The sequence below is a fragment of the Cetorhinus maximus genome, chromosome 1 (assembly GCF_964194155.1).
Source record: "Cetorhinus maximus chromosome 1, sCetMax3.hap1.1, whole genome shotgun sequence".
Taxonomy (NCBI): Eukaryota; Metazoa; Chordata; class Chondrichthyes; order Lamniformes; family Cetorhinidae; genus Cetorhinus; species Cetorhinus maximus.
In genome coordinates this window covers 211,235,923-211,255,646 of record NC_135879.1, presented here as the reverse complement: position 1 = coordinate 211,255,646, position 19,724 = coordinate 211,235,923, and the positions used below count along the sequence as shown (strand labels likewise).

The 19,724-nt window shown below is 43.2% G+C and overlaps 1 protein-coding gene and 1 non-coding gene across 3 annotated transcripts in view; one reads left to right on the top strand and one right to left on the bottom strand.

The window, feature by feature from the left end:
- acaa2 (acetyl-CoA acyltransferase 2) overlaps positions 1-8,578 on the bottom strand; it is a 53,989-nt gene extending 45,411 nt beyond the window's left edge. Inside the window, exon 1 of one of the 2 annotated variants that reach the window (XM_078552636.1) lies at positions 8,425-8,578. In XM_078552636.1, the coding sequence (XP_078408762.1) occupies positions 8,425-8,440 (16 nt within the window). In that variant the 5' untranslated portion in view covers positions 8,441-8,578. Of the gene's footprint in view, positions 1-2,759; positions 2,781-8,424 lie in introns of those variants that run through there. The other variant, XM_078552645.1, reaches the window with a different exon arrangement.
- Positions 8,579-9,347: 769 nt separating this feature from the next.
- Positions 9,348-9,434, top strand: LOC144689170 (small Cajal body-specific RNA 18). The gene has a single exon (XR_013578583.1).
- The last annotated feature ends 10,290 nt before the right edge of the window (positions 9,435-19,724 follow it).

Genomic DNA, 19,724 nt, shown 5'->3' with positions numbered 1-19,724 from the left:
ATGGGAACACCACCACCTGGAAGTTCCCCTCCAAACCACTCACCATTCTGGCTTGGAAATATATCTCTGTTCCTTCACTGTCACTGGGTCAAAATCCTGGAACTCCCTCCCTAACAGCACTGCGAGTCTACCTACACCACAAGGACTGCAGCAGTTCAAGGTGGCAGCTCACCACTACCTTCTCAAGGGCAATTAGGGATGGGCAATAAATGCTGCCCTAGTCACATCCACAAAATGCATTAAAAAAGTGTGCCCCATGTCTGCATTCCGCTGCAAACCAAACTCTGCTGACAGTTGCTATAATAACAAGGGTATGTGAATGCTCTGCAACAGGTGATACACATGCACCAGTTACACAGACAGCTGCCTGGAGATGAATTGGAACACGATTGGATTTTACTACAGTAGTCCTGTCAACTTAAAATTAAATATTTTGACGTCTAGTCTCAAATGATGCCTTGTTCACGTTTATCATTTAAATTCTTATTTTTAAAACATTACAACATATACTCAATTAGTGGCTCCAATGGTTCAGTTGCTAAAGGAAACCATTCTGCTTCTCATTCTTTCCCCCTGCCTGACTGCTCACTCAGGCCAAACCAATGGTCTACAGCCTCAAATGTCCTATAAGACCTTGAGCAGAAACCCCAAGACCCTCTCTGTCCACATCAATAACACTGCCATTCCCCCTCTAACTCATGTTAGTTTTCATCACTTCCACGTTCAATTTCTCAAAACTCTCATAACTGGCTTCAAAGATTTATCAAATTTGACACAACTTGCAATAACACTCCACTACACATGCTCTATCCTGCACTCTTATCATCCTTACCTTTTCCCTGCATGGCATTCAACACCCTTGCCCTTGTTCCTCCTTATCACATCTACCCTACTCAACTCCAAGTGCCAATCCATGCCCTCCATTCATATATTTAATTTTCCTTTTCACCCGCTCCCCATTTGCATTCTCAAGCCTCTCTACATTATGATCTTCTGTTGTTGTACACTGTGAATTGCAAAGCATATTTACATCAGATATTTCTTGTTTCTCATATAATCCAAAATAGCTGCTTTTGATATTTCCTTAATCACATTTAAATTATAGGTGGCAACAAATGTAAATACAAAAACAAATGAATGGCGAGAACAAATGCTTGTGCTCTGTGCTTTTGTAAAAAGATGACTTAAAAACAGATCAAACGGTATTCATATATCACACAAGGACCACTGATAGCCCTAACTAGAAAGTTCTTCTTACAACCTTGAAGGAAAATAACCAACTAACAGTGAAACACTCCAAATCTAAATAAAGATACCTTAAAGCAGATAACGGGAGAAGTGTCCGCAAATTCGGTTTGGCAATATTACACTATTGAGAAATGTTGAGGTGAGAAAATTGGAAGATAGGAGTCATCCCCGGGAAAAAGCAGTTAACACACATCTAAATTAAACAGATTATCTGGCCATTGCACATTGCTGTTTGTGGGACCTTACTGCATGTAAACTGGCTGCAGAGCTTCCTACATTGCGAAGGTGGTGGTGAGACACCTTGACCTGCTGCAGTCCATAAGATGTAGGTACACACACACATTGCTGTTAGGGAGGGAGTTCCAGGATTTTGACCTAGCGACAGTGATATAGTTCCAAGTCAGGATGGTGTGGGGCTTGGAGGGGAACTTGCAGGTGGTGTTCCCATGCATCTGCTGCCCTTGTCCTTCTAGGCGGTAGAGGTCGTGGGTTTGGAAGATGCTGTCGAAGGAGCCTTGGTGAGCTGCTGCAGTGCATCTTGTAGATGGTACACACTGCTCCACTGAGAGTCAGGAGGTGCAGGGAGTGAATTTTCGTGGATGGGGTGATAATCAAGCGAGCTTCTTTATCCTGGATGGTGTCAAGCTTTTTGAGTATTGTTAGAGCTGCACTCCAGGCAAGTGGAGAGTATTCCATCACATTCCTGACTTGTGCCTTATAGACAGGTAGGCTTTAGGGGGCCAGGAGCCAAGTTATAGTTACGCCTTGTAGGCCTTTGGGGCTCATATCCTACCAAAGCACAGTGCCTCCCAACCCTGTCAGATCACCAAAAGAAATTTGTATCCTTATCCAGGGAGCTCCCAGACCTCTTTGGCAGAAATGTGACTAGCCAAAGGCATTATCTGGGAATGAAATAGATAACTGACTGGGAGTGTTGATGGTGAAGTTAACTAAGTCATTGAGCTATGATTAACAAAATTGTACTTTGCAAGACAGAGTGATCTGATGTGATCATTTCTAGATTTGAAGTGATCACAGCTAGAAGTTGGACTCAGAACCGAATACAAATTTAAAGCATTTCACAATCTTATTATATTAGTGCATCTATCTCGTGAAATTATTGCTTCATTTTTTAAAAATTGTTTGGTTGAGTTTGGGAGCTCACCATTCAAATTAAAAATCATTGTTTTCTATCATGTATTTAAGTTTTCAGGATAGCAGAGAATTGGAATGTGCAGCAACAGCTTCCACCTCTGGCTTCCGTCGTTTCTTTAACATTTAGAGAGTGACTAGCTTCCCTCTAGTGCCCTAAAACCTGCAGCAGTGTTTGTAAAATCAGGAGTTTAAGCAAGTGAAGAGATCACGAGGTCAACACAAGGCCCAAGTTAAAGGGTAATAGTTTATTTGGAATCCTACGTATAACACCATATACTATCCCTTTCCAGTTTGTATTCCAACATTGCTCATTAGATAGCAACTGGGGCTATTTCCTCCTGATTTCTTTTCCTTACCCATGGGAACAGCAGGCAGCAGCTTCTTCCCTTCTCATGATGCACAGGGTGGCAACTCCTGAAATGTCCCACCAGGCTGTGATGCATTGACTCTCCATCACAGTACTATTATTTAAAAATATTGCAAACAAAAGGACAAATATCTAACCTCAGGAGTTTAGTACTTAATTTGATAACTGCAGTAGTGATTGCAGAGGTTGTTGACTGGTTCATTTCTTTTTGCCAGTGGGGAGGGTGGGGGAGTAGAATAAACAAACCGTTGAACTTTGGTTTAGTAAAGAAGATTTAAACCTGACCTCATCAATTTCTGTTAAAAAGTAGGCCAAATGTTAACTGCAATACCTCAAGAGAAGGCAATGTAACAGAATTATTCATACATCCAACATTTTCAATAATCAGTGAAAGAGGTTATCCTTTTTGATAAGAAACTGGTGATTTATAATGCTAATCACCAATGTAAAGTGAAGTTGCATACCATGCTAATATTTGTGTTCAGAAGCCAGACAACAAAATGCAATACTTAAAGTGGCCATTGTTGCTTCATTATTTTATATCATTGCCTTGTTACGTATCGAGAAATATATTTGTCCCACGTCATTTTTTTGTTTTGTTCATTCATGGGACCTGGGCATCACAGGCTAGCCCAGCATTTATTGCCCTTGAAGTGGTGGTGGTGGTGAGCTGCCATCTTGAACCGCTGCAATCCATGTGGTGTAGGTACACCCACAGCGCTGTTAGGGAGGGAGCTCCTGGAATTTGACCCAGCGACAGTGAAGGAACGGTGATATATTTTCAAGTTAGGATGGAAAATGGCTTGGAGGGGAGCTTCCAGGTGGTGTTCCCATGTGTCTGCTGTCCTTGTCCTTCTAGATAGTAGTGGTTGTGGGTTTGGAAGGTGCTATCAAAAGGAGCCTTGGTGAGTTGTTACAGTGCATCTTGTAGGTGGTACACACTGCTGCCACTGTGTGTTGATGGTGGTGGGAGTGAATGTTTGTGATGGGGTGCTAATCAAATAAGGTGCTTTGCCCTGGATGGTGTCAAGCTTCTTCAGTGTTGTTGCACTCATCCAGGCAAGTGGGGAGTATTCCATCATACTCCTGACTTGGGCCTTGTAGATGGTGGACAGGCTTTGGAGAGTTACTCAGGATTCATAGTCACTGACCTGCTCTTGTAGCCACAGTATTTACATGGCTAGTTCAGTTCAGTTCCTGGTCAATGGTAACCCCCAGATGTTGTTAGTGGGGGGTTTCAGCGATGGCAATGCCATTGAATGTCCAGTGGCAATGGTTAGGTTCTCTCTTGTTGGAGATAGTCATTGCCCGGCACTTGTGTGGTGTAAATGTTAATTGCCACTTATCAGTCTAAGCCTATATATTATCCAGGTCTTGCTGCATTTGGACATGGACTGCTTTAGTACGAGGAGTCGCAAATTGTGCTATCATCAGGAAACATCCCCACTTCTGACATTATGATGGAAGTAAGGTGGTTATTGATGAAGCAGCTGATGATGTTTGGCCCTAGGACACTACCCTGAGGAACTCCTGCAATGATGTCCTGGAACTGAGATGATTGACCTCCAACAACCACAACCATCTTCCTTTGTGCTAAGGATGACAAGTGAAGAGTTTTCCCAGAGTCCAGTTTTGCTAAGGCTCCTCGATGCTACAGTATCAAATGTTGCCATGATGTCAACAGCAGTCACCCTCACCTCCACTCTGAAGTTCAGCTCTTTTGTCCATGCTTGAGCCAAGGCTGTAAGGTTGATGTACATCATGTACCATTATCAGCTGAAGATCTGCATGAATCAATTCCCCATTGAATGTATCTTTGCCAAATGACTAATCAACTCTTTCTGCACAAGTCAGCCTTTTCTGTTCCTGATCAACGGCATATATGAAGGCTGATGACACCCAGCTCTACGACAACCACTTTTGGGGGTCAGTTAGCTGGACGGCAGGTTTGTTATGTAGAGTGATGCCAACAGCAGGAGTTCAATTCCTGTACCGGCTGAGGTCATCCATGAATTATCAACCTCACCCCTCACCTGGAGGCATGGTGAACCTCAGGTTAAGCTCACCACCATTCGTCACTTTCTAATGAGAGAGAGCAACCTATGGTCCTCTGGGACTACGGTGGCTTTCACTTTCTCACAACCACTTCTAATTACCCCCAACTACATGCCCCCACCCCAGCTACTGTCTCCAAATCGTCAGACTGCTTGTGCTATATCCACTACTGGGTGAGCATAAATTTCCTCCAACTAAATACTGGATAGACTGAAACCACCGTCACAAACTCCTTTAGCCATTGACTCGATCCCCCTACCTAACAACTGCATGATGCTGAACTGAACCACTCACCATATATGATCCCGTGATGAGCTTCTGACCACAAATTCATGTCACTATTAAGACTGCGTACTCCCATCTTGTAGCATTACCCGACTCCACCCTGCCTGCCTCAGCTCACAGCTTTTGTTACCTCTAGACTTGACCAGCCTTCCATCTCCCATCCTCCATATACTTAATGCCATCCAAGACCCTGCAACCTGTATCCTAGCTCGCACCAACCCATTTATCGATTGTTCTGACTTACATTGGCTCCCAAGTTGAGCAACACTTCAATTTTAAAATTTTCATCCTTGTTTGTTTTCAGGGCCCTCTGTAGCCTTGCCCTTCCCCGCCTCTGTGGCCCCCTCCAACCCTCCAAGATATCTGCACTCCTCTATTTCTGGTCTTTTGACATCACGGATTTTAATCAATTGATCAATGGCAGCCATACCTTCAGCTGCTGAAACCTTGATCTAATTCCCTCCCCAAATCTCTCCATCTCTCTTTCCTCCTTTAAGCTGCTGTTTTCCTGCCCTAATATCTCTATATGACTCTGTGTCAAATTCTGTTTGAGGATGCTTCTGTGGGCACCTTGTGACATTTTTACACCAGCAAAGACGCTATATAATTGCAAGTAGTTGTTTCCATTTATGGGAAAGAGTAAGGAAGGACAAAACTAGTGGCCATCAATATTAGAGAGTCACCAAGAAATAAAAAAAATAGGGAATTCTCAAAGAAACTTCTTTAATCAGAGAGTGCTGAGAATGTGAAAAATCACTCCCACAGGGAGCACTTGATGTGAACAGTATAGAAGTATAGATGCATTTAAGGGAAAGCTAGACAACAGGATAGAAGGGTATGCTGATAGAGGTAGATGAGGAAGCCTGAGGAGGCTTGAATAGAGTACAAATGCCAGCATGGACTGGTTGTATACCATATGCAATTCTATAAACATTACTAAAACAGATTATCTCAACATTTATCTCACTGGTATTGGAGATACCAATTTGTCTGCCACATTTCCTCGCACTGGAACAGTGACTACTCTTCAAAAAGTATTTTTCTGGCTGTGAAGTGCTTTGGGATATCCTGGGGTGCTAAAAAATGCTTTAGAAATACAAGTTTATTTTCTATTTCTAATTGTTTTTCAAAAATCCAGAACTGATCAATCCACAAACTGCAAACTACAAGTGGCTTAAAATCCTTTTTTAAATGATCACACAACCCTGCAATATATACACACAATTTCAGAGAGGAGAAAACAACTGCTGGAAAGTAAAGCAATAAATCATAATAGAAACATTTGCTGTTACTAACAGATCCGTCAATCTCATTAGAAGTTCTGCTTTTAGAGATGGAACACATTTTGACAATATCTCATTAAAATCATGGTTCCACTTATAAGATTGCTCTTAAAAGTTTTTCTCACTCTTTGCAATTGCAAATCTACACTCGAGTGTCTTGAACTATACAGGAAATATCACCAGTGTGAATCACTGTAAAGGAAGCCTCCCAGATCATGAGTTTTGGAAGATTGATGCCATCAAGGACATAGAATCATTGTAAGTTTATGGCACAGAAAGAGGCCTCTTGGCCCATCGTGCCTGCGCCAGCTGAAAAACGAGCCGCCCAGCCTAATCCCACTTTCCAGCATTTGGTCCATAGTCCTGCACTTGAGGTGCACATCCAGACATCTTTGAGGCTTTCAGCCTCTACTGCTTCAGGCAGTCAGTCCCTGATCCCCACAATCCTCTGAGTGAAAAATGTTTTCATCTCCCTTCTAACCTTTCTACTAATCACTTTAAATCTATGACCCCCCAGTCACTGACCTCTCTGTTAAAGTAAACAGGCCCTACCCATCCACTCTATCCAAACCCCTCACCATTTTGAGGCAAGATGTACCGGGAGAAACTGGCTACAATGCATTACCATGGGCAGGGTTTGAATTTAAAAAGAGATTGACTGAACAAAGTCACGGGTATGTTATAACCTGATTATTTTAACAAAAGTTTGTCCACATAAGTCACAATTACCTTTGAAACTTGGTAGCAAGTTTGGAAGGCACAATATATAAAGCTATATTCATTTTAGAATGAACAGGACACAAAGTAACAGCTGCAAGTATAAGATTTCCAACACAAAAAAAACTCCCAACAGAATGGCAAATCTCCTTGACTGATCTGCTGTGCCTCCCTCTACCCTCAGTTGGAGAGCTTTCAAATACCTTATTCCAATTTTTGGAACCCCTCCACAGATCACACCCCACTTCCCTCTTTACTTTTTCCCCTCCTTCCAAAAGAGGCAGAAACTCTAAACTCTTTTAAAAAGTACCTGGATCTGCACCCAAAGTGCTGTAAGCTGCAAGGCTATGGGCCGGGTGCAGGAAGGTGGGATTAGAAAGGGCACCCGGGTGTCCTCGGGCTGACATGGACAAGATAGGCCGAATGGCCTCATTCTGAGCTGTAACTTTTCTATGGTTCTAAAATCTCTTAAAACACATTTTTTGTGTGAGCTATCTTTTGTACCCCTCCCAAAAAGACTCCGTGAAAGTACCTTGGTTGTTATGTAAATACAACCCATCATTTCTGTTAAAAATCGTAAACTTAATTCCCTGATCAATCATAACTAGACATTGATATCACAAGACTTCTCTATTGTCCACTCTGAAAGTCCATAAGTGTGTAAAGCCACACTTCTTAGACACAGCTCCACCAATTCACCAACCAGCAGGAAAACGTCCAAGATCTCAGTTCCTCAGTCATGGCCACACTTGACTTGTATACTCAGTTGCTCACTCAAGTAGCTTAACCAGGCAGCCCACTTTGATGAAAGACATTCTTTAAAAAATAATTACAACTCCCCTGACGAAATAGGATTGCAACGTGTTTTTCTGATTACAAACCCAACACTTTCGCAGCGTTGTCCAGCCTGCACATGTGCCTATCACCGCCCTTAAACAGGCTCCAATATTACACCCAGCCCAGCCCAGCCTTCCTTCAGCGCCAGTCCACTCTGCCCGTCTTAAAACTTTTGCTAAGTTTTAAAGACGAGTCCAGCTACCCCGTGAAACGTTAACAGTTCTCACTGTAGCCCATTTAAACTTGGCGTACGCTCCCCACGAGTGAGTGTGAATGGAGGTTGTTAACGGGGTAAAGTACAGGGAGGCGATTACAGGGAGGCTCACACCCAGGGGTAACTTACTCCTCTTTCAATTATCAATTTAACCGCTGCAAAGTGCCAGTTCCCGCTGTTACTGAAAGGAAAAGAGGTTTTCCTTATTTATTTGACTCAGAGCAAGTACATGAATATTAATGATGATAGTTAGACTGACTAACCTCTGAGGAGAGCCATCCTGTAAACGCGCCTCTTGCTGGCTGACTGACTGTCAAGAGTCTCAACTCCTGGACTCGTCCGCCCAGTGAGCCCTCCACCCAGGGGACAACATTCACTTCACTTCTCTCTTTTACATTTATTAAACACCTCATCGCGGTACAAAATAAAACAGCGGCTTTAAGGACTAATGAACCCGGTGGCACAATTTAATTGAATAATTCAATTAATTTTATGGTGGGGGGGGAAAGTGATGACGAAAGCTGCGAACTGAATTGTAAATCCATTGTCTGCTCCTTATGATTGACAGGGCGCCTGTCCATTAGGAACGCGCGGGGACGCTGATTGACATTTAAATCAACCAATAGATGCCGGCCGGTGCCGCCCGAGGACGGCGGTTTCTGTTGGTAAAGTTCATCTGTGACCCCGCCCAGTGATGTCGCACATGCGCAGCAGCAGGTTAGGTTGAGGCTTTGTGGCGGGTAAAAAGGCGGTTGGAGGTTAGTGTGAGAGGAGCTGAGTCGATTTTCTTTTAGTGAGGAGGTGGATTCAAAATGAAGCGGGTTAGACCTGGTTTCTTTAGTCCAACTGATTGACTGAGTGAGTGTGAAATTCTTCCCCAGGTGAGCTTCGATATTTTCCTTATATGATCGGGCCCTTTTGTTTGAGGAGCCTGAAATGATTCAACTGACTTCGCGATGGGGCTTTGTGTCTATCTGTGTGTCTGATTCTTAATTTAATCTTGGATGTAGAGTTTACAGTAGGGAGGAGGAGGGGGGGGCGGATTAATAACCATCTTAATCTTTCTTTCGGGAGGAGCTTTGTATTTAATTGGTTTAGCTGGTGTGGATAGGGAGAGGGAGGGGGGGTGGTTTGGTCACAGTTTCCTTTGCAGGGTGGGTGCTTGGACCGTTTATTGTTTTTAAAGTGGTCAATGATGACTAGCCCACTGCGCAATCTGAGTTCCAGAGTGAACCTTAATGATGGAATTAGTGCTGGAAAAAGTCTGAGACCCGCTTATAAACCTATTGGGCTGAAAGATGGGTTAAAGTATTAAGTATTACTGATATAAAAATGAAAAGTCCTGAATTAAGCGTTTTTAATTTTTTTTTTGCTTGACCGGCCTGGTGTGTTTCTAATCGATATGTTTAATTGCTTATTTAACCCTTTTTAAAGAATATTTTGAATCTCAGTGAGGGTACTGGCAGATATTCTTCAAGGCTCACAAAGTATTTTCGAAGAACTTGACAAACTTCTGTGCACCTGGAAAGAGGAACGAAGAGGGCTTTTTTTTTTACATATTGGGGGCTAGATGGACTGCCGCCCCCTCAAGTCCTTGATGTGTCTCATTTTTTTAAAATCTTTCCAATTTGAGGACATTGGGTGAGGACAGATGGTGTTTGGTTTTGATGCCTTTCTCTTAGATCAAATTGCCTGCTGACACTGTCTAGAAAAATGTGAAGAATGGGATCATCAGTAAACTGTGGAAGAATCACTGGCGTTGGGAAGTGAACCTCCGTTTAAGTTACTGCCTTTTGGTGGAAGAGGACTTCTCTTGGAGCTGATGATTCATGTTCGCCATGTGCTGTCTGCTTTTTGGATCCTCAGCCAGTTGTTGATTCTTAATGTACGAATCCAAGCAGTGAAAACTGGTGGCCTGTTTGACTGTAAGGGCCATCACAATTAAACCTCTATACATGCACTTTGAGCAGATGATGCAGGTTGTCAAGAGTAGGCACTGTGATTTTTTGTTTTCCTTCTACCTCCAGATCAGGGGCCCTAAGGACAATTGTAGTATTGCCATCTCATGCTGCTGGATATCTGTTCACGTGGTGTAGATTGAACCTGGTCTCTGGCTGAATTCCATACTGTTATATTTTTCCAACTGAAATGTCAAAGGAGCTCAATAAAATTAGTTTTACAAATAACAGGTGTGTTATTTCCTTACCTGCTTGGAATTGAATGTATAGTGCAGCAACCATTGTTGGATGTTTCCCCTGTTTAAAGGTTTACATTAAAAATGTCTGCATGCTATTCAATCACTTAGACTATTCAGATTTGAGGTTAAAGTAGAATTGTTCTATTGCACATTCTTCCATATATCAGACAGCAGTGCTTCTATATACAATTAATTGCTTGGATCAATGTGGTTCAAGATTTCCATAAATGAGGTGAGTGATAGTTACACTGTTCTTTTGTGGGAGACTTTTTTTCTTTTATGGGATGTGAGCATCACAGATGAGGCCAACATTTGTTGCCCATTGCTAATTGCCTGCGAGAAGGTGATGGTGAGAAGCTGCCTTGAATTACTGCTGACCATTTGGTTTACGTGCAGCCACAGTGCTGTTAGGGAGTTTGATCCAGTGATGGTGAAGGTATGGCAGTATAGTTCAAATCAGGCTTGGAGGGAAACATGCAGGTAGTGGTGTTCTCATGCATCTGCCCTTCTAGGTGGTAAAGGTTGCAGATTTGGAAGGTGTTGTTGAAGGAGCCTTGGCGAATTGCTGCAGTGCATCTTGTGTGTGGAACACATTGTGCGACAATGGTGGAGAGAGTGAATGTTTAAGGTGGTGGATGGGGTATCAGTCAAGTGGGCTGCTTTGTCTTGGATGGTGTTGAGCTTCTTGAGTGTTGTTAGAACAGCACTCATCCAAGCAAGTATAAAATATTTCACCACGCTCCTGACTTGTGCCTTTGGCGGGTCAGGAAGTGAGTTACTTGCTGCAGAATTCCCAGTCTGTAACTTGTTCTTGTGGCCACAGCACTTATGTGGCTGGTCCAGTTCAGTCTCTGGTCAGTGGTAACCCTGAGGATGTTGATAGTGGGAGATTCAGCGGCAATCACCTCCCCCAGAGCTGGCCCTAATGTCCCAAGAATCTAAAGCCTCCCCCCGGTACCATCTCTGCAGCCAAGCATTCATCTGTACTATCCTATTTCTATACTCACTTGCATGTGGTACCAGAATAATCTGGAAATTATTATTTTTGAGGTCCTGCTTGCCAATTTCCTCTATAGCTCTTTAAAATTCTGACTGCAGGGCCACATCCTCCTTTCTGCGTATGTCATTGGTACCCATGTGGACCACAACTGTTGGCTGTTCAGCCTCTCTACTCTGGGTAAGACATCCTTGACCTGGCAATACATCATTCTGGATTCATGGCAGTGACCGCAGATATTCCTGTATGTTCTCCAACTATTAACTCTCCTATTACAATTACTCTTCTAGTCGTCTTCATGTACCCCTATATACAGCTGCGCCAACTATGGTGCCATGGACTTGGGTCTGGCTGCATTCCCCAGATGAATCATTACTTTCATGAGGATTCAAAACTGAATACTGGTTGGAGAGTGGGATGCATTCAGGGGATTCCTGCACTACCTGCCTATCTTCTTGGCTGTCTGGTGGTCACTCATTTCCCCCTCTCCTTGCATACTCTTTAAGATGAGGGTAACCATGTGTATAAGTGAACTATCCACAAAGCTCTCAAGCTGATGGATGCACCACAGTGACATCAGCTGCTACACAAGCTCTGAAACCAGGAGTTTGAGCTGCTGCAGTTGACGGCACTCCCTGCACATTTGGTTATCCAGGACACAGGGAATAGCCTGGAGTTCCCACATTGAAAAGGAAGTGCGCTTCAGGGTTCAGAGTTGTCCTGCCATTCCTCTATTAGATTACAAAACTTATTACTTAAAAAAAAATTAGACTCACCAGCTACTCACTTCTCTTCTGTTGTCACTTAACTATAGGGAGGTTAATTGAAATGCTTCACTTAACTTACTATCAAAAATGATATATTTTTTTAAATTTCCCAGCTCCTTGGACTAGCTCACTAACTCTGGAGAAGGGGAAACAAAGCTACCATAAAATCAAAATACTGCAGATGCTGGAGATCTGAAATAAAAACAAAGTGCTGGAAAACTCAGCAGGTCTGGCAGCATCTGTGTAATGAGAAACAGAGTCCAATATGACTCTTCTTTGGAACTGGAGAGAGATAGGAAGGTGATGGGTTTTATGTTGTTGAAAAAGGAGGAGGAGCAGGTGGAGCAAGAGAGACGGTCGGATATAGGCTAGAGGGCAGGAGAGATGAAATGACAAATGTCATGGAACAAAGCAACAAAACTTACCAGTCGATTAACTCACCGCCTTCCTGTGATCTCTATTTTTTTTGTCTCAATCTGTCTGTCTTTCTCTCTCCTCGTTAATCCTGACCCCCCCCCCCCCCCCCCCCCCCCCCAGCCAGGAGGAGATGATACTGAGTATTATTGGGATGCTCATCGTTGAGGCCTTAGCCAGCACCAATGCACCAAGCATTAAGTTGTACTTCCCCATCAGAGTAATAGCACTTATGTTGGCTACTCCTCTGCAGCAGAACCCATGTGCAACTTTGCCCTACAGTGGGTTGACATATACACTACCTTTGTGCCACTGCATCATCAGGCCACTCCTGTCCAGACTCTTGCCACAAGCAGATCCCACTTCTCCACTATCCTCGAAATTATGCACAGTGTCAGCATCGGAGCTGTTGGTTCCAGTTGTGAAGTCAATTGACAGTGTGTGTCGTCTTCATTGTTGTAGTTGTTCCTCCACTGCCTCTTGGGTACCTGAAAAAAGAAAGGCAGAAGGGTAAGGTTGTACATGGAGGGAGTGAAATGTGAGGTATGAATGCTTACACCATCTGCATTTTATAAATCGGAGTGTGATATATGAAGAGGAGTTGGGATATGAGGATTAGGTATAAGGAAACCTTCATCTTTGATCAATTTGACCTCTCTGCTGGCTAGGGCCTCAACAATGAGCATCCCAATAATGCTCAGTATAATCTCCTCCTGGCTGTTGGGGGGGTGGTGGGAGTGGTGGTGGTGGGGTGGGGTGCGGTGCAGGGTGGGTTGGTCAGGACATGAAGGTGTATCTGTCCCCTTCTGATTAGCTCCTGCTGCCCCCAGTTGTGCACCACCTTGTGCTGTAAGATAATCACTTGTCAGTGATTATCATGCAATCTGGGTGCTGTGGCTGTCATGTTTGAATAGCTGGCAGTGCGTGAAAGCTCTGAGATGTTGGTGTCAGGCTTGAAATAGTGTCAAGTGTGAGAGGGTGGGGTGAAGCATATGAATGTGAGGTATGAGTCCTGATTGATTATTGGTAGGTGGTCAGATTCACTTGAGCAGTTGCTAGCAGTCATACAACAGCCATAAGCACCTGCCCTTTTGAAATATAGTTTTAAGCAGTACAGGCTAGCTTTAACTAGTTATCTACTCATGATATTCAATTGTCCGTCCTATCAACAGGATGATTAATACCGGCTGGACACTGAAGTCACTTAAAATAGGTAGCATTAAGTTGTAATTAATGAACATGTGTTAATCATATGTCACGGTCCCTTCGCTTGTTTTTAGAAGCTATCAAATTTAGGCTCCAGTTTCTATACAGTGTCAACCTGTATTATGCCTCTATATTCGAGCTGTAGGCCACAACAGTCACGACTCTCAAGTTTTTTTGAAGATAAGAACTTGTATTTGGATAGTGCTTTTTACAATCTCAAGATAATCCCATCTATGTTTGTAGTACAGTCATTGTTTTAGTGAAGGGAACTCAGCTACAATTTGCATGCACAAACAACAATGAGATAAATGACCAAATAATTTGTTTGTGGTTTTCATTGCAGAATAAATGTTGGACAGGAGATCAGGAAAATTCCCCTGCTCACCTTTAATGCCTCATCCGAAAAATCTTATCCCATCAGTGCATCTCTTCCTCAGTCCTGCACTGAAGTGTCAGTCTAGATATGTGCTGAACAGCATAATGTATTTATATAGCATCTTTTAATGTGAAACATTCCAATCCACTTCACCAAGTTCCTGCGTAGGCCATATACATGACAGCACCTTTAAGTTACTGTGCTTGTGATTAGCCACAAAAAAAAAAACAAAGGCCACACAGTACAAAAATAAATTAGAGCATACCTTGCACTTCATACAAATGTTACCGAACAAAATTTGACATTGAACCATATCAGGATACATGAGAACACACCAATAATGTGGTTAAAGAATTTTATTTTAAGGACCATCTTAAAAGAGAAGGTCTAGGGCTGTGGCAAGGCTTAGAGAGGAAATCCCAGACCTTGGAGCCCTGGCAACTAAAAGCGTAGCAACCAGTAGTGAATAATTAAAGTCAGGGTGTGCAAGAGGCCAGAATTGGAACAGCAGAGAGATCTCCAAGTGTGCAGAACTGGAAGAGATTACAGAGATAGGGAAGGTGTGAGGCCATGGAGGGATTTGAAAAGAAGGATGAAATTGTTAAAACAGAGGCTTTGATGGACACTTAAAGCATGAAGATGATGAACTTTACAACGCCTCAGTTAGTCCTGGATGAAGCAGTGTGTACAGTTTTGGACAACCCATTATAGCAAAGATGGAAAGGCAAAGGTGCAGTATCAATTCACTAGGGTGTTACCAGGGTTGAGATTTGAGCTGTTTTCAGTAGAGCTAATGGAACTTTTGGCTTACCACTTGACATTCTTGCTACTGAATCAAAACATGCTTTCAAACCCTGCTCCAAACATTCCTGGTGAGTGGAGACTGGAGCTGCAGTTCTGAATTTTGGGTTAACATGCAGAGGGTTACTTATGTCTGGCAAATGTGGGTTATGGGAACCTATCAAGATGGCAAAGGCCATGGAAGGAGCATCATGTCATGGCCTCTCAGACTGAATTAGCCTGTGAATACTTCCACTAGTTCATACTACTTGCTGAAGGAAGATACAAAACTAGAGCTAATAAGATTGAGGGGTGATGGGATAGAGATCTTCAAGATTATGAAGCATTATGATTCGGTATTTTGTGAAAAAAGTTATATTTTTGTCGATGGATGCCTGATATGTACAGTCCCCCTGAGAGGAAGCTTATACCTATCATCGGTGGAGGCCTTTTTATTCATTCATGGGATGTGAGCATCGCTGGCTAGGCCAGCATTCATTGACCATCCCTAATTGCCCTTGAGAAGGTGATGGTGAGCTGCCTTCTTTAACTGCTGCAGTCCATGTGATGTAGGTACACCTACAGTGCTGTTAGGGAGGGAGCTGCAGGATTTTGACCCAGCGACAGTGGAGGAATGGCGATATATTTCCAAATCAGGATGGTGTGTGGCTTGGAGGGGAGCTTCTAGGTGGTGGCGTTCCCATGTGTCTGCCCTTGTCATTCTAAATGGTAAAGGTCATGGGTTTGGAAGGTGCTGTCTAAAGAGCCTTTGTGAGTTCCTGTTGTGCATCTTGTGGTTGGTACACACTTCTGTTACTGTGTGTTCATGGTGGAGGGAGTGGATATTTGTGCACGGGGTGGCAATCAAGCAGGCGGCTTTGTCATGGATGGTGTTGAGCTTCTTGCATGTTTTTGGAGCTGCACTCATCCAGGCAAGTAGAGAGTATTCCATCACACTCCCAACTTATGTCTTGTAGATGGTGGACAGGCCTTGGGGAGTCAGGAGGTGTTGCAGGATTCCTAGCCTCTGGCCTGTTCTTGTAACCACTGTTTTTATATGGCTAGTCCAGTTCAGTTTCTGGTCAATGGTAATCCCCAGTATGCTGATAGTGGGCGTTTCAAAGATGGTATTGCCATTGAATGTCAAAGGGCAATATTTAGGTTCTCACTTGTTAGAGACGGTCATTGCCTGGCACTTGTGTGACATGAATGTTAGTCACCCAAGCCTGGATATCGTCCAGGTCTTGCTGCATTTGGAAACTGACTGCTTCAGTATCTGAGGAGTCGTGAAGTGTGCTGAACATTGTGCAATCAGCAGCAAACATCCCCACTTCTGACCTTATGATGGAAGGAAGGTCATTGATGAAGCAGCTGAAGATGGTTGGGACAAGGACACAGTCATGGACCTAGGTACAGTCATGCTTACTGGAGACACCCCAGGAAATCACAAGGCAGAGAAATGGGTTGCTATCAAACTGCCTGGTTTAAATTTCAAACAATGCTTACCAGTTAACTGTCAGATACCATCAGTGGTGTATTCTCCATGGCAATGCCACTTGCCAACCAATTAGTACTTTCTTCACATACAGTATAAACTGTTGTTTCCCCCCTTATTTTGGTATTCTTGCAAGTGTCCTGATGAGTGCAAGAGGAAAAGCTTAGACATGTCTCTTTTTTTCAGCAATACTCAAATTCTGTACTACCAAACGACAAACAGATTGTTCCTTGAACTTTTTAAATGTTATGGAGAATGAGCAGGAAAATGTGATTACACTAGTTAGCTCATATGGAGAAAATCACTAGCACAGACCAGATGGGCTGAGTGACCTTTTAAAAAATTATAATTTATAATCATTACAGGTCCTAATTTTTGAAAGTCACATTAACTAAGGCAAGCCAAGTCACAGGTTATGTAAATGCATACTTGCTGCTTGTGGGTTTTTTTTACTTGTTTGTGTTCAAATTGCAAAGGTTAAGTTAATAAAGCCAGCTGGAGTCCACCTAATCATTGGCATTCAGGCAAAAGTTCAGAGTCTCCCATTCCCGATAGAGAGGGCAGTTTTATTTGTTGACTATTGAAGAGAGTGAATGAAAGTCTTTGCAAAAGAATTATGAATATAAAATAGAGTGAAAAAGGATAACGTGGTCCATCAAACACTTCAACTTATCACATACTTCACCCTACTTAATTGCCCAGAAGAAAGTTCTGCATAAGTACATAGAGAGTACTGGGAGAGAGTATCCAATCAAAAACTAAGGCATACAAAGCGGCGAAAACTAGTGGTAGGGCAGAGGATTGGGAATTATTTTAGGGACCAGCAGTGGATGACTAAAAAGCTAATAAAGAGGGAGAAAATTGATTATGAAAGTAAATTGGCAAGAAATATAAAAACAAACAGCAAGAGCTTCTACGGGTATATAAAAAGAGAGTAGCTAAAGTGAGTGTGGAACCCTTGAAGGATGTGACTGGAGAATTGATAACGGTGAACAGGGAAATGGCAACTGATTTAAATCAATATTTTGCATCGGTCTTCACGGTGGAGGACACTATAAACATCCCAAAGATATCAAGCAAGGAGCTAATGGGAGGAAAGATCTTGTAATAGTCTCTATCACGAGGGACAAAGTATTTGACAAACTAATGGGGCTAAAGGCAGACAAGTCGCCAGAACCTGATGACCTGCATCCAAGGGTTTTAAAGGAAGTGGTTGCAGAGATAGTGGAGGCATTGGTTGAAATATTCCAAAACTCACCGGATTCCAGGAGGGTCCCAGCGGATTGGAAAATGACTAATGTGACATCCCTGTTCAAGAATGGAGGGAGACAAAAAGCAGGAATCTATAGCCCAGTCAGCCTAACATCTGTCATTGAGAAAATGCTAGAGTCCATTACGGAAGAAATAGGACATTTAGAAAAGTTTAATGCAATCAAAGAGAGTCAACATGGTTTCGTGAAAGGGAAATCATGTTTGACAAATTTGCTAGAGTTCTTTGAGGATATGACAAGCAGAGTTGATAAAGGGGAACAGTAGATGTATTTGAGATTTCCAGAAGGCATTCGATAAGGTGCCACATAAAAGGTTATTGCGCCTAGGAGATAGGAGCTCACTGTATTAGGGGTAATGTATTAGCATGGATTGAGGATTGGTTAATACACACAAGAGAGAGTCGGCATTAATGGGTCTTTCTTGGGTTGGAAAGACGTAACTAGTGGAGTGCCACAAGGATCAGTTCTAGGGCCTCAATTATTTACTATCTATATTAATAACTTGGAGGAGGGGGCAGAGTGTAATGTATCCAAATTTGCTGACAATACAAAAAATAGGCGGGAAGGCATGTTGTGATGAGGACATAAGGAATCTGCAAGGGGATATAGACAGGTTGAGTGAATGGGCAAAAACTTGGCAGATGGAGTTTAATGTAGGAAAGTGTGAGGTCATGCACTTTGGTAAGAAGAATCAAAAGGTAGGCTATTATTTAAATGGAGAGAGACTCCAAAAAAGTGCAGTACAGAGGGATCTGGGTGTTCTTATGCATGAAACACAAGAAATTAAGGCGCCAAATGGAACGTTGGCCTGTATTGCTCGGGGGCTGGAGCTTAAAAGTAGGGAACTCTTGTTACAATCGTACAGGGTATTGGTGAGGCCGCACCAGGAGTGCTGTGTACAGTTTTGGTCCCCATGTTTAAGAAAGGATATACTGGCTTTGGAGGCAGTTCATAAGAGATTCAATAGGCTGATCCCTGGGATGAAGGAGCTGACTTATCAAGGATGGCTAAACAGGTTAGGCCTTTATTCATTAGAGTTTAGAAGAATGAGGGGGGGTTGATCTTATTGAAGCATACAAGATTCTGAGGGGGCTTGACAGGGTAGATGTTGAGAAGATGTTTCCACTAGTGGGGGAAATCTTGAACTACAGAATAAGGGGACACTCATTTAAAACTGAGATGCGAAGGGATTTCTTCTCTCAGAGGATAGTGAATATCTGGAATTCTCTACTCCAGAAAATTATGGAGGCTAGATCACTGAAATTATTTAAAGAGGAGGGAGATAGATTTTTAAAATATCGGGGAGTTGAGGCCTGGGGCAGATCAGCCGTGATCTTATGGAATGGCGGGGCAGGCTTGAGGGGCCGAATGGCCTACTCCTCCTATTTCTTATGTTCTTATACGAACAAGGAGCAGGAGTAGGCCATTCAGCCCCTCATGCCTGCTCCACCATTTAATAAGATCATGGCTGATCTGATAGTAACCTAAAATCTGCATCCCACCTACCCCTGATAACTTATTACCTGGGTGTCGCTAGGCGCCGGCTCACTGTGGCTCTTGGGCGGCATGTGTGGGATCCCCAGCCGCCCCTTCTTCCTGAGGTTGCTGCTCTTGCCTCTGCGAAGCCAGGAGCCTCAGTTGTTCTCTCCTCTGTCTCCTTCGTGCTCTGTAGGCCATCAGGTATACAGCTAGTTCACCAGGCTCCATGATCATGATGTACTCAGAATCATAGAATCTTAATGGCACAGCAGGAGGTCATTCGGCCCAGCAAGTCCGCACCGGCTCTCCAAATAAGCATTATGACCTAGTGCCATTGCCTTGCCTTTTCCCCGTACCCCTGCACATTGTTTCTATTCAAATAACCATCTTCTAGAATGCCTCGGTTGAACCTGCCTCCACCACACTTCCAGGCAGTGCGTTCCAGACTCGAACCACTCGTTGTGTGAAAAAGCTTTTTCTCACGTCACACTTGCTTCTTTTGCAAGTCACTTTAAATCTGCGCCTTCTCGTTCTTGATCCTTTTACAGCTGGGAACAGCTTCTCCCTATCTACTCTGTCCA